Genomic DNA, 14,525 nt, shown 5'->3' with positions numbered 1-14,525 from the left:
TGTGTTTGTCGCCTTTGCTTTGAGAGAACTTGGTCTAAACAGTAGAGTATTGTGTGCAGAATGCGGAAAAAGAAATTACTTCAACAACATTTGCTTTTGCCTGCCCCTGAAAACACATTAAGCCAAGTCTGTGTTTTTAGCTGCTAGCACTGGCTATAAACTAGTGCTACTGAAAATCTTCTGCAACATCAGATGTGTTGGATCATTAACTCAGTTGAAGCTGTGATTCAGTGCAAGTTTCGAGTTTTCCATTCCAAGTATCTTTGTGGCGACACACATTACTGTTAATTTTTTCTCCTCACAGGCACATATTGGAGTTGTTTAGTTGAGAGACAGGTGCGCTGGCATTATTTGGCATAAGAAATGTTTTGCCATGTAAGAACAAATGCTGAATTTCCTCTGCATGGTACAGTTCCGCTCTCTTTAAGTTCCAGCTACTTTTCTTGATTTTGTTTTTCACTGCATATAGATACCCTTCGATGTCTGTCGGATTTTCAGCCTATTGTCATAACAACACTGCGTTAAACTGCTTTATGGCGTGGTTTTGAGGGATGCAATTTTTGAAAATCTGTGTCGAGTGAAAAAATAGAGTTAACTATTGACGGTAGCTTGGATGTTTCCTGATGATTCTAGTGGCGATTCTCTCTGCCTAGTAAGTCGTCTGCAGTCTTAAACTCCACCTTCTGCTATCAGCTCAGCTCACTTGGACCGTCGACCATGGTGGCGCCAAAGAAAGTACCAGGTGCTGCTACTTTTGTCAATGGAAAACCAAAAAAGAAAATTTCTAAGTGTGTTGAGTGGAGCCATGTAGTACCATGCTGTGGAAATGCGGCAATATACTGTATTTCAAACTTACACACTTTAAAAGGATGGTGGTGTATGGATATCTCAGTTGACTTGCACTGATTGATTTGGACCGTATTGCTGCAGCAGGGCTGATGACTGTAAAATGGAGTTAAGTCTTGCCTCAGAGCAGATTAAACTTTACTTTCATTTTGTGCCTCATAAACATCTCTGGTATGAGGACACTTTGACCCCTGTAACATTTGCTCCACCATTTATGTCACTGTGTCTCAGCCATATCAGTTAACCAACACCGAGATCAGTTGAATGACTGCCAGGGAGTATGCTGCCGATTTGTATCTGATTGTGCAATAGGTGATGGGGTTTGTGCACACACCACACACACACACAGGCACAGACAGACAGACAGAGAGCAACACGCCCATCACTGCATGCAGCTGCTGTGTTCAGCTGTCAGTTGTGGAAAATTTGAGGTGTGTTTCTGTGTGTTCAATGAGAGGCATGAGTTAGGAGTGGCACGGGGTTGAACCAAGCAACTACTCCTCATCTGTGCACGTGCATCTTCAGCTCTTTCTCAGCTGTGTGTGTTTACGTCTTTGTGTTTTCCCAGTGCTCTATTTTGTTTCTCTGATTATAATCAAGAGTGCGTGTTGTAGTGGAATTGCTTGCAGCGCTAAAAATTGGTGTGGTAGAAATTGGTCTATGAGGCCCGCCTGGTTTGAGGTCATAGTTTTGTTCATTGCAGTGCAACAGATTTCTGAAACTAAATTAGCATTTGTCTTCTTGAACCTAGCAGTTTTATATGCTTTGCACTTTAATGAAGACTTACTAGAGTGAATGTAGCGTGTGCTGTGTGTATTCATCCCAGGATGTTAGACGATGCAGTAAAAGTATTGTTGAATATAACGTTAACATTGAACTATCTCCAGGGCAAAATAATACACCTTCCCGTGCTATTAAGTATGACTGCCGGACTGAGATGGCATTGTTGAGTCACTTTTGAGGTGGCTGCTTTTTACCCTACCTACTAAGTGCAGAGTTGCCTGGACACGTGACACATTGTACCACAGTTGTTGGACTGGAGAAATAATACCCAATTTAGATTTTGGTATATAGGTTTTCAAATCACTGAACATCGTCAGATATCAAGGCCGTTTCCTCAATCACATAAGCTGGTACTATAACACCCTGATGTAAGTGTGCTTGTGGTGTGTGTCAGTGAATCTGTAAGTGTGCACACAGTATGCTGCAATATGCTGAAGTGTTGGCCTCTATCTGACCGCAGAGGGAGTGGCTCAGAGCGTAGAGAGGATGCTACAGGAGGATGAAGAGAGAAAGGAACAGGGGACATAGAAAGAAAGGTGTGTGTGTGTGTGTGTTTATGCACGGGGGAGAGAACGGATGGATAGTTGTACTGGCAGGTCCTGTCCTTCATTTGGAAGAGATTGCTTCTCTGGCTCACCTCTTACCACTTCTTTCTGCAGTCATCATTTCCATGGCCAAGTCTAACTTAACTGACGTCATTTATAAAACATTAAAACTCAACAGAGCTTCCCCTCTGTTTTATTTATCTATTTATTTATTTTTTTATTTATTTTGTGGCAGGGTATGACTTGATCAGAGGACATCACTCCATAGGTATCTCAAAACCAGATCATACTTCTTGAATATTTACCTAAAGGTAATTTCAGTTCTCTCTGAAATAAATATTTGCATTGATATATTATATATGTATTATGTGTTGTAAGCTATATTATTGTTTTTATAATTTGTTAAAAATCTCCTCACAAATGCACAAGTGTCTTTCTAGCGTTAAAACCTCAAAATACAGTCAGAGTTTTTTGTTTTCTCATATGATGGCTGTTAAGAAGCAGGATGCTGCCCTACATTGTTCACCACCACTGCTACTCACCACACTGTGTAACCTCATGATCTGTCACTTATAGCCCCGAGTATGTATATAAACTCAACCTAGCAAGCATGAGGCACTGGCTTTCATACTGATTGCCAAGTTAGTTTCATTACACATCGCCTTGTAAGGGCACAGTGTAAATTTAGTAATGTTAATCAAACTTCATGACATTATTTGTGTAGCAAAAGTGCAGCTTGGTAAAAAGAGGGTGCCTGAATGGCAACCAAAAATTAAATTTGTATCATATAAAAAATGCTGAACATGTGATTTTTTTTTTTATTTTTTTTTTTTTTTTTTAAATCTTTTAAAGGTGGTCTAAAAGCACCTCCATCATTTCAAAGTCATTAAAATGTGTCAACCGTTTTGGCCGTTTTGTTTTTGCACCACTTTTAAGAAAAACTCTGCTGCATGTCAAATCAAACGCTTCCTAAACTAGCAGCCATGGCAGCTGTAATGCCACTGCACATGCATACTGCAGCAGACTGTGAAAGACTTTTCTCAGTGTTGTAACTGCAGTCCAGGGTAAGTTAGAGTAGAAGAGTTAATATACAACAGACTGGCAAAATGAAAATCAAATGTCTGGAGCAGAAGGCAAAGAACTTGTACCTTAATAAAACCACCATCGTTCTTTGAAGGTATTGTTGGATTACACTTGTGTCTGGGCTGCAAAGCAACGCAACTAACTTTGTTTTAACCTGAAAATACTATAAACTGCAGTACGATGAACGCATGAAGGCCAAGAGGAATAATGTTGGTAATATTATCACACTTAATCCTCATCCTTGTCCTCCGACATCCATGACAGAGTGCGTCACTGTCACTGTATCCATCCAGCTCCCACAGATAGACTGCAATAACCAATGCAATTGTGTCAAATAAAGACATTTATTTTTATTTTGCTCGTAGGAGATGCATTGAATTCATGTGAAGACGAACCTTATTTTTATCCTTATTTTGATGCAAAGACAAGTTTTTCAGCAGAAATACAGTACAACGTGAAAGTGAAAGCAGTGCCCTGGTGATTTAATTTTGGATAGAAAGTTTTGGTGGAGTTTCATTTATATTTTGCTTTTAGAAGATGCACTGTGAGTAAGGACCTGTCTTATTTTGATGTTAAGGCTTGAACATTTATAGGAATGTAGCACAAAGTTAAAGTGATAGCAGTGCTCTGTTAATTTAAAAGTGAAAGTGCAATAAAAAACAACATTACCCTAAAATCAATGAACGGTTGTGATAAATAACCATTATTATTTTGGCCATGATTGTGCAGCCCTATCATAAATGTGTTTTTCCAGCCTGGTTAGCGGCATTCATAATCTGCTTCTGCTTAAGGGCTTTCAGTCCAAGAGTTTCGTCAGTCACTCACCGCTGTTTTATTTTAACTACACACAAACTTCACAATCTGGCTTACAGCGGTTTTTACAGTACAGACGACCTTCATAGTCGAGCCCTAAATAAGATCTCAGGATCGATGCTGTACTTCTTGATTTCATCACAAACCATATGATATTCCTTCCTAATGTAGAGAAACTTCGTTTTCTTGTATTTGTATATACACACACACTCATGAGCACACAAATACACATATGGAATTAATCAACTGTTTAATAGCAACAACACTTCACTGGGTGAAACACACTCACACACACTCACACTGTTAGCAGATGTTATGTATCTTTTGATTGGAATGAAATTACAAAGGAAATGAGGCCTGTGGTTTTCAACAGGGTTTCCTCTCCTTGTGTGTGCCTTTGTGTGACTGCTAGCTTGCAAACATCATTTTCCTGTATTTCGCATGTCAGCGAAACGCTCTGTAGCTATAACTGCCCATCATAGTAGTCCCAAAATAGTGCAGAGATTATTGTTCTAGAAGCCCAGCTGACCTAGTTTGCGGAGTGTGTGCGAGTGTGTGTGTGTGTTGCTGCAAGGTTTGTTTATTTCTGAGAGTAGTCAACCTTCCTGTCACTTTGTTTGGTGTGGTGGGAGGTGGGAGTTTAGGGGGGAGGTTGGAGCGAGTGCATGGCAGCAGCAAAGAAGGAGTAACAATGAGCCAGAGGAGAGAGGAAGGGGCTGTGGTTTGCTGTGTTTGCTCGTGTCTCTCCTTCCATACACCAGTAAAAGAGGGAGCAGTACATCCTCTGTAGCTCTGTGCCTCTCTGGTTGGCTGGCTGGCTGGCTGTCTTGACTTGACTGACTTGACTGGGGGGATATAAATAGCAGTCTTTGAATAGGATAACTGCAGAGGGAAGGGAAGGGAAGGAGGATGGGGGGAGGGGAGGGGAGATGGAAGTGGCGCCAGGGAAGATAGGAGTGCCAGTGTCTCAAAGTAGAGAAAAAAAAATGATGCAGCCATGGCCTCATCTATTCACTCACTCAGTCAGTCACAAGGATGATCATACTTGGACGCACTCAGAAGAAAATGTGCATTATGGAGGAGAGAATTGAGGGATGGAATGTATGATTAATTCATGGCCCTGTAAAGCAGAAGGCCTCTCTTCATGAAGGAAGGCAGGCAGGGGATTGTTGTTGTGTACTTACATGGAGGACAAAGTAGACAGTGGGAACACAGGGCACATTAAACTGTACAGAGCTGTCTGTATTATAAGTTTGTGATAAAACCAATCACTCATTACAGGTAGATTCCTAGCTGTTGCTGCAAGAGGGCAATAGTCCCATCTTGTTGACTGATGTGAATGCTGTGAATTAGGGCAGATTAAAGCCCCACAATTACAAGGGGTGGCTAGCTATGGCAGTAAGTAGCTGTTTGGGTTTTTGTCAAGACGTGCCAGTCACGTTCCTGAAGACATTCCTCCGCTGTTCCTGGCTCTGTCAGTATATCAAAACATTAGGGTTATGCACATCTCACTTTGTCTGTCCTGTTGTAATCATTGGTATTTTTTTTATATTAATAGTGTGTCACTGTTGTTTTGAACGATTGTAGTTCCTCCTGCTGTAGTTTTCTAGGCAGACCTTGCTTGCTCTTTGGGTTCAGCCTAGAGATCAGATCAGCTTTTTGCCTGCCACTGCTAAAAACTCAGCCTGCTGTCCTCCCTCTCAACTGCGCTTCCTCCAGATTAGGGGGGTAATGGTTGAAAATAGAGTGCTTGATGTGCCGCTAATGGTTGCATCGTCTGGCAGTGTGTAAATGTGTTTTCAAAGAAACGTAGTGGCCAGTTGCTAACCTCCCCCACCATCTCTTTTTTTTCTCCTTTCTCTTTGTTCCAGACGGTCGATGACGATGCAATGGCAGCGTGAATGAAGCTTGGCGTGGGGAGAGCTGAACGATGCCCAAAGGTGGGGGTTCTAAAACCCCCCAGCTGGACCACTTCCCACTCAACACCGACATGGTGGAAAAGCAGGGTGGGAAGAAGGTAAGACTGAAAAACCTACAAGCACACACTGTGCCCCCAAAAACCAAATGTTTTTATACAGAGCATACTCCCACTTTCAACTGCTGTTTGTCCTTGAAACTTGACTCTAAACCACTACATCTCATCAACAATTACAAAATTTTGGAAGGCCTCACGGACAGTAAGGGAATGTTAGCTAAAATAAATATGAAAATTGGTTTTCAACCAGAAGGCCTGGGAACATGTCCTACCACAGAAACTATCTGCCCCCCCGCCATTTCTTTCAACTTGAAACTTGAATGTATACCAGTTTCGGTGACGCTGTTCTGTGGTCGATCCTGCTCTCTGACCCCTCTGTGGTGGATGCAAGTATTATGAAAGTTTCCCAGTATCTGTAATGTTGGAAAGTCCAGCTGTCAGTGGCAAGGTGGAACATCACAGAGGCCTTCCCATCAAGAGAAAGCTGTAAACAAACATGCCGTTATTAGGATAATATCATGTGGCACCACAGACTAGCCAGTAACAGATGGACACTTGAGAAGCTGTGTGTGTATCCTAGGTTTTGACAGATTTGGGGAAAACTGAATTATCCTACTATGAACCTTGGGCATGTAATAATCAGCTAAAAGATCTAAAATTAGAAACTTTTATATCCATTGATGTATTCAAGGGCATCATAAAGAATCTGGTCATACAGGCATATGGTTGTTTTCTCGAGAGGCCACTGTGTTAAGTAGCTGCTTCTCTGTTTCATATTAATTTTTGTATATTATGTTGTATTTTAATATGTTGTGATTTTGCATGGCTGCTACCCCGGCCAGGTCTCTCTTGTAAAAGATGCCCCCTGAACCCTTATTCCTAGTAAATAAAGTGTGGTTTCTATTTCCCAACTACACCGAGACCACATTAATGTACAACTGCACAATTGACTCTTGCATAATAGCCTGTTGGAAACTGCAAAGAATGTAGTGTTTGAGTCCACGAGGTTCAGGCAAAATAAGGCTGAATAATTCAGCCAGATTTCAGAGGCATCTTTGGAATTGGACAGCCTTGTTGGCCTGTCAAGACATATTCAGTCATGAAATGCAGGGCTGTGAAGGTAGCGTCCCCTGATTTTGACACAGGTACAGTCATGTCGTTTGCATTGGAACAAAGTGTTGGGCGCAGCTTGATGATGTCATGGTGTGTGCCAACTGTTCAGCTACCAGGAGCAGCACCAAGAGGCGAGGCGAGGAGAGGTACAGCTTATGCAGGCATGGATTTACAGCCCTCTGCAAAGGATTGCATCAGACTCTGGCATGGAGGAAGGGAGGGAGGGAATGAAGCGCACAGGGGTGGGTGGAAAACGGAGTGAGACGAAAAGAGCAGGCATTGCTAGGAGACCATCAAACAGGGTGTCTTATGAAGGCAGATCTGAGGAAAGTCTCTATTTGTCAAAGCTCTCTTTAAATTTAATTCAGCAAAAAAACAAGCCAGTCTAACTCTGTAGATAAGCTTTGGTTATTTGACCATTTTCTACCAACGCAATTTAGCTCTGCTTCTGCTGTTGTATGTTATTTCTCCACTTAAAGCAATCATTCCCTTGCATCTCGGTTTCCCCCCTTAGATGCACTGTAGCTTTTGCACATGCCCAGATGTGCGCATCTGTGTTCTCTTGTTAAAAGTCTTTGTGTCGCTGAGGGGAGACACAGACAGAGAGGAAGGAGGAGAGAGACGGAGAGATCAGCTAACTGTAGCTGACACTGTTTGTCTCTACTGTACCATGACATCATAGTCTTATGACTGGGGCAGGGCAGGGGGAGGAGTTCAAAGAGTCGACACATAATGGAAAACCTGCCCCGAGGATAGAGAGAGATGAGTAGGGGACAGAGGCTAGGACAGAGAAATTAAGTGAAATCTGGTGAGCGTGTGTATGTTACATCTGACCTGTTCCTGGATCTCCGTTATGAGACCTTAAACCCTCGGAAGCGCACTGATTAAAAACATCTCGACCTTACACCATGGTACAGTTTGGACTGAGCAGTTTGACAAACACATCAGGGATCCACAACTGAATGAATCCACTGCTGGTGTGAATTCCCTTTTCACTCATTGCTTAATCCTGTATCGTTTATTTCCTGTGGTGTTTACTACAGATGGTGTCAACAGTATTCCACAAGCACAGTCACCTGAAATATTCCAGGATCAACTTGTGAATATAAAGAAGATGCGTTTAGTCTGCATGCTTCAGACCAGAACCGCACATGGAAAATATTAAATGAGAAAAGACGCAACTCTATTATGACATAACAATTACTTTCTAATTGAAGCAGCATTATACGTTGTACATTGGTAGTTGGTGATAATATTTTCTTACAGTCTTTGTTGCTCCCTCCAGTGCTGTGGTCTTGGGACAACACCAACTTTGCAGTTCAGAAAGAGTGCATCAGATATGTCCAATTACTGTGGTGAAGGGAAGAAAATAAAAAGCAACTGGCTGTTTTGGGGATTAAAGCTGGGGTAGGCAGTTTCATTTTGGCATCACTGGGCAATTGTCACTTGATAACCTTTGAGCATATTTTAATTTAAGCAATTCTCCACCTCCTCTTGGCTCTGTTTTCAGGCTTTAGTAAATCTAGCCCATGACGGGAGACTCTGGCCACTCACAGGTCATTTCAGAGAGAAGGCCTTTCTACTGGTTGTGCTACAAATGCAGATTCACGTGCATGTGCCTTCGGTAAAAGGCTGATTGAATGGCTGAGAATCCTGCAGAGAAAGTTGCTATTGCTCAGTGCCTACACTTCAAAGCAACCCTAAAAAGGAAAACTGACTAACGCGTCGGTATCGGCAAAGGTTTCAGAGATGGAGAGAAAATGTTCTTAATAGTTTTGCCCTCTGCTAACTGGAGCTAAAGGCTCGTGGCTTGAACTTCAATTTCATGTTTATCTAGCTAATGTTAACTAGAGCCTTGAATCACAGTGAGTCCTCCGCCTCACTCCCCGCTAGTATAGACAAGCTTGCTGGGAGGAGAGCGTGCAGCAGCTCTGGAGACAGACCCGCAGAAAGTCAGCTGCTGCAGCAGCCCGAATCCAGCCAGCACAAACCCTAACTCTGGGGGAATGGACAGCCCGACTCCCCGCCAGATCAGCGAACTTTATGTTGCTGCTGTTACACTGGGTAGACCCAGCACTGCCACAGGCTGCCAGTACACCGTGTCACCTGGCACTGGGGGTTAGCTGACTGAAGTCCTGTCTCACAGGTTGCCGACCGCTCTCATATCAGGGAAACAAGTTCACAACAGCAGAGAGCAAAGCAGAGAGAGACGGTTGGATGCAGGCTAGCTAATTCTTGCCTCAGTTGTGATTTGATAAACACAGAGAGAGAGAAATAAGATTGAATAAACCAAAGTATGGGAAACAGTTAGTTTCTGTATGAAATCAGTGCATATGGTGGGAGGGGCTTATGATAGAGGGGTGAGAGCTGCAGGAGGAGGGTGTCATTTCAGATTCTGCTGCTTATTGTTTTTCACCCTCTCCAGATTTCTACCTACCTCAGCTTTAAAAGCCTTTAAATTTACACCTCTGGGTGACTGGAGTTTCTGTTGTAAATTGAACTGACTCAGTGTGTACCACACATGCTTGCCCATATATATTAGAATTTCAGTTGTGCCTTTTAAGTCCTGGCATTTTAATGCAGCCATAATATATACAAAGTATAGATTGTCATTTATTTATAATCTAATTATTCTTTATTTTTGGCCGAAGATACAGTCTGTGTGTTTTAGTATCTGCCAGGAGAGAGTCTGCATTTCGGCTTTGCTTTGACTGTGTCTCCTTCATGCTGTGTAGTATCCTACAGTGTTTTGTGTATCTGTATATGTGTTTGGGTTGGCTTGTTTTTTTTTTTTTTTTAACTTTGTGGCTCTGCTGCTGTGATACTCTGTTCTGTTATTCGCTGAAACTTAAATTTGTTTTTTTCCATTCTTTTCTCATTACTCAACAGCAAATTTATTTAGTAAACATAATGAAAAATTGCCAGTGAAAGCTTCTTAGTGAGTGTTTGCTCTTTTTCTCTTTACAATACAGTTGTAAATTGTATGCTTTGTGTTTTTGGATTGTTGGTGAGACCAAATAAGGAATTTGAAGAAATCATTTTGAGCTGTAGTAACTTTTCATTAGTCAATAGATCAGTTAATGAAACACTGAAGAACATGATAATATTTGTAATGCAATATTTAATTGTAATCCTACAAGAATTCACAGTAAACAACTCCAGACTTTTGTGGCGTCTTTTCAGCTCTAACTGCTGTAAAGCTGCTAGTCAGGATAAGCAAGTCACTGTCACTATCAGATCCCAATAAAACAAAGAAACAAGTTGAACAAACACACAAGTATTTACATCTGTTGATAGCAGATACACTCGGGCTTATGATTGTTTCCACCAGCTGTAGACCACAGAGCCGAGTCGGCGTCAGCTTAGCCTCCTCTCGCTGCGCCTGGCTCTTTGTGCTGGAATCTAGGAGGAAACTCCTTGGAAAAGTTTTGCTCTGCAAAGCCTATAATAGCTAAAAGAGTCAAGGCAGAGAACGACACCAACTATAGGAGGAGGCTGCAGGATCCGCAACTAACTTGTACTTTTGTCTGTCTGTTCTGGCCTGTTCATAAAAAACTAGTGCTATTTCTTTATTTTAATTAAAGTTGTGTTACCTCAAAGCCATGCCACTTAAAGTGTTCCTCATGTTCTGATTTCTGTCCTCCATAGGATAAAGTGTTGTCAAACAAGACTCCCAAATTGGATCGCAGTGATGGGGTCAAAGAGATGAAAGAGAAGGCCCCTAAAAGGAAGCTGCCCTTCACTGCTGGAGCGAATGGAGACCAGAAAGATTCTGACTCAGGTAAGAGAATATTGTAATGCAGTCATTTATACTTTCTCCACCCCCATGTGACTTTGAAGTGGCAGTCAGAGGGAAAGGGGAGTTATTACATCACATCCTCTCAAGCTTGCAGGAAGTAGTTAGGTATGCTCTGTAAAAATGGGGGTTGGGCTTTTTGAAGTGAATGGACTCCCATCTCCTAGCTTCAAGTCAGCTGTGTGTCTGTGGCAGTACCGAGGAATTTGCTGCTACGGACGCAGTCTGAAAGGAGAGGAAGACCACACAAAATCATGATCCAATTAACTGGGAATTTGTATAACGTGCAGTCCTGACCAGGTCTGGCTTTTGGTAAGGCTCCGGCTTTGTGTTTTCTTTAATTAGGCAGAGAAGGACTACTGCTCATGCTTGTTTGACTTTGGGCTTTAAGGGTTCAGGATTTAGTTTGTTGATAATGGTCCAACTCAGAGGCTTTGGTAACAGCCTTCATCGTCAGTGCTGGCTGAGACGCTACATTGGTTTGTGTTCTGTGATTACACTTGAGAAAGAGCGGAGAGCTAAAAGCGTGCATGTTGCAACAGATAACTATTATGGTTTGGGGTCAAGTTTGGTAAGATTGGACATGTGTTTTGTAGACACGTGGGGTTGTGTGTAATTACCGTGTAGCTCAGGGGAGTTATGAAAATGTGGAATGTTTGATTGAGAAGCTGTAACTTGTTTCCTCATTACTACTTTGATTGGCACTCTTGAATCCTTGTTGTGTTTGTCAGTGTGATGTCTTGCACATGTTTACATGTATGATTCAAGTTTGTTTAGTGTACTGTTTCTTGAGGAAAAATATATGTTGTATGTTCTCTTTTTACTCTCATTATGTGGTTTCACATTATTTACCTGTTTGCTTTTTTGGGCTGCTTCTCGTAGCTTCCCCATGAAACTCCTCCCTCCTCAGCAGGGGAGGTGCGAACTCTCACTTGAGGAACAATAGCTGGACAGTCTATTGGCATGCTAATAGCTTGATCTTCTCTTGGTTTGGAATACATGGTCTTTCAGCCCTTGACTCTCAACTTCAGCTCTGCAGCATACTATTAACAGAACTGTCTGTTAATAGTTTCTTGTGTTTACATACTGATGAAGCCTGGAAGTTTCCAGGGCACATGCCATTACACAACTCCCACAGTTTACACAATCAAGCATCTGCCTGTCAATTTAGTACTTAAAGAATGCATTGCACCATACTGCAAATTTTTATGTCTTAGCAGTGACTCGCATAGTAGCGTGAGAAGTGTTTTTGTTCTGTATATATATGCCTGTGTGTTCTTATTCAGGACTTATGTCTGCATACCTTCCTTACCTGTATATTGAGTTGTTTCAGCATATCTGTGTTTTACAGTCTGACTTCACTGGTTGGCCTTTCAAGTGCTGACCCTGATGGGTCAGTGTCTAGCCCCTTTGCAAAATTTTACACCTCTGACACTTCACAGCCTCCACCCTCCATTCAAAGGCTACCCCACAACCAACTCTTCATCCTTCTGTGGCTTGAACTGATAGAGATTAGCTTAAGTGCTTTTTACACAGAGATCATGTTATAGGGTCGCTACGAAGTTCCCTTCCTTATGTGGCTTTCTTTACACGGACCCAAACAATAGCTAGATCTTGCTGCCCCAGTGTGTGATTTTAGATAGCATGCCGCCATTTCAGAGGCAAAAGAGGAGTGATGGTTGTGACATGTAATACAACAGCGTAATCATTGGCAATAACAATCATTTAACGTCGCTGATATACAGTGGCTGATCTTGTCCTCTGCTCAGAGAGTCAGAAGCTCCCAGCCTTTATTGTCTCCCCAATTTGTGGACATTTTTGGCTGCTTTTCTTCTTTGAGTTAGCTGCTAACTGCTGGTGGCAATGGGTCACATACATAACACTTAATCAAAATGTCACAGCTGTCCTGTTTGTGGTCACATCCTGCTGGTTGTTCCTTTTACGAAGACCTCAATTCGGCTCTATTACTACCTCTGCTGCAGGCTCAAAGGCGAGACAACTCTGTTCCCCGATTCTACGATCAAACCTTTTATAAAAAGTGGCAGCAGGAATATACAGCAAAGAACTGCGGGTCAGAATCAAATCCTGGCAAGCTTCTTGGATGCCCTGGTGCCCCAAAATTAAGACCAAAGAATGATCGTGATCTATTAGATTTGCTGGTTTGGGGATTTATCTGCTGATATTCAAGATTGCCGATTGCTACACAGTAATGACCAGGCAAAAATGGAAAAATATGGGCTCAAGTAATTGTCTTAGCTTAAGAGCTGGTGCATTAGGTTAAGGCACCAGAAGCAGATTCTCTGCAGTGTAGCTCTAAAATCCCCTCCAATCACTTTCCATCATATTTGGCTTTCTTCAGTTCCCTTGTGAAATGTCTCAGCTATTTGGAGGTGTGTTAAAATCCAGTGTTGAAAATTGTCTTCTGATGAATACTAAATTTTTTCTGAAAGATCCTCTCTAGCCTGAGCGTGGGCTGATTTTAAATGTGTTTCACTGCGTCGTCCGTTTCTGTAACTGCAGGCGAAGCCTTTGCAGTGATGCTGATGTTGTTTGTATACATTGCTATCAACTCAGCCTCTAACAGTAATATCTCAGGCTGTGCGTCTGTGCGCACCAGATTGCAGATCATTTAAGTTGAAGTTAATCAAAACTCTTAAACTTCATTGCTCATCCCTCCCCTTTAGAATTGCCAAGCCTCCCTTGACCTCCTCCTGAAGAGCGCTAGACAGCAGCATTCCTCCTTCCTGAGGTCATCCTCCTTCCGCTCTTCTCTCCCCTCTTCCTCCTCACCACCGCCATCCACAGCAGCAGTCAGAGTTCAGGGATAGATGGTCGAACAGTCTTGTCAGATTAAGACTGCACCCACACTAAGAAGAATAATTCTGAAAACACTGTTTGCTTGTGAAAGCAAACAGTGTTTTCTGGTTGTTTGTGTGAAGAGCTCCATCCTCACTGAATTACGAAAAACAATAGCAAAACAACTCACTTACTCCCTGTCTTCTTTTGGTTGGCAAACAACAAAATTGAGAAATTCGGCCATTATCTTATAAGGAGTGAGACAAACACAGCCGTATAACTTTGTTCTGTAGCATCAATTAATTATCAATTAAACTGTCTTTGACTACAGCCAAACAAACAGTTTTGTTGTTGTTGACAGATGATATAGTGCTCACGAGTCGATGAATCTGTTGACCATCAGACACAAATTAATTTGGAAGTTTCCGCTTCCTTGAATGTAAGATTGTATTCTTCTCTGCTTTAAGTCTTAATTTTATTTGTATTAGTTTAGTTTTCAGACTTTTGGTCAGATAAGCATTTTGATGAGGTTATTTCGGACCCTTTTTTAAGACTAATCCAATAATCAAACATGGAAATAAGTAGATGGAGCACAAATATTTTCTGTGAGTCCATGTCAGGCTGTGATTTCATTGTGGTTGTTATACATGCAACATTGCCTGTTACAGGACAATAGCAGTGTTGTTTGATCAGCTATACTGGCATTCAAAATGAGCAATCACAGATGAGATGACTGAAACACCCACTTTGAATGTACAGCAGGCCAAAACTTATT

At 42.0% G+C, this 14,525-nt stretch overlaps 1 protein-coding gene across 2 annotated transcripts in view; it reads left to right on the top strand.

The window, feature by feature from the left end:
* Nucleotides 1-14,525, top strand: part of ankrd11 (ankyrin repeat domain 11) — a 120,464-nt gene that overhangs the window by 84,408 nt on the left and 21,531 nt on the right. For both annotated transcript variants that reach the window (XM_049593215.1, XM_049593214.1), the window contains exons 3-4: nucleotides 5,942-6,087; nucleotides 10,807-10,939. In XM_049593215.1, the coding sequence (XP_049449172.1) occupies nucleotides 6,001-6,087; nucleotides 10,807-10,939 (220 nt within the window). In that variant the 5' untranslated portion in view covers nucleotides 5,942-6,000. The remainder of the gene's footprint in view (nucleotides 1-5,941; nucleotides 6,088-10,806; nucleotides 10,940-14,525) is intronic.

The sequence above is a fragment of the Epinephelus fuscoguttatus genome, linkage group LG2, assembly GCF_011397635.1.
Source record: "Epinephelus fuscoguttatus linkage group LG2, E.fuscoguttatus.final_Chr_v1".
NCBI lineage: Eukaryota > Metazoa > Chordata > Actinopteri > Perciformes > Serranidae > Epinephelus > Epinephelus fuscoguttatus.
This window is presented reverse-complemented; position numbering and strand designations above follow the sequence as displayed.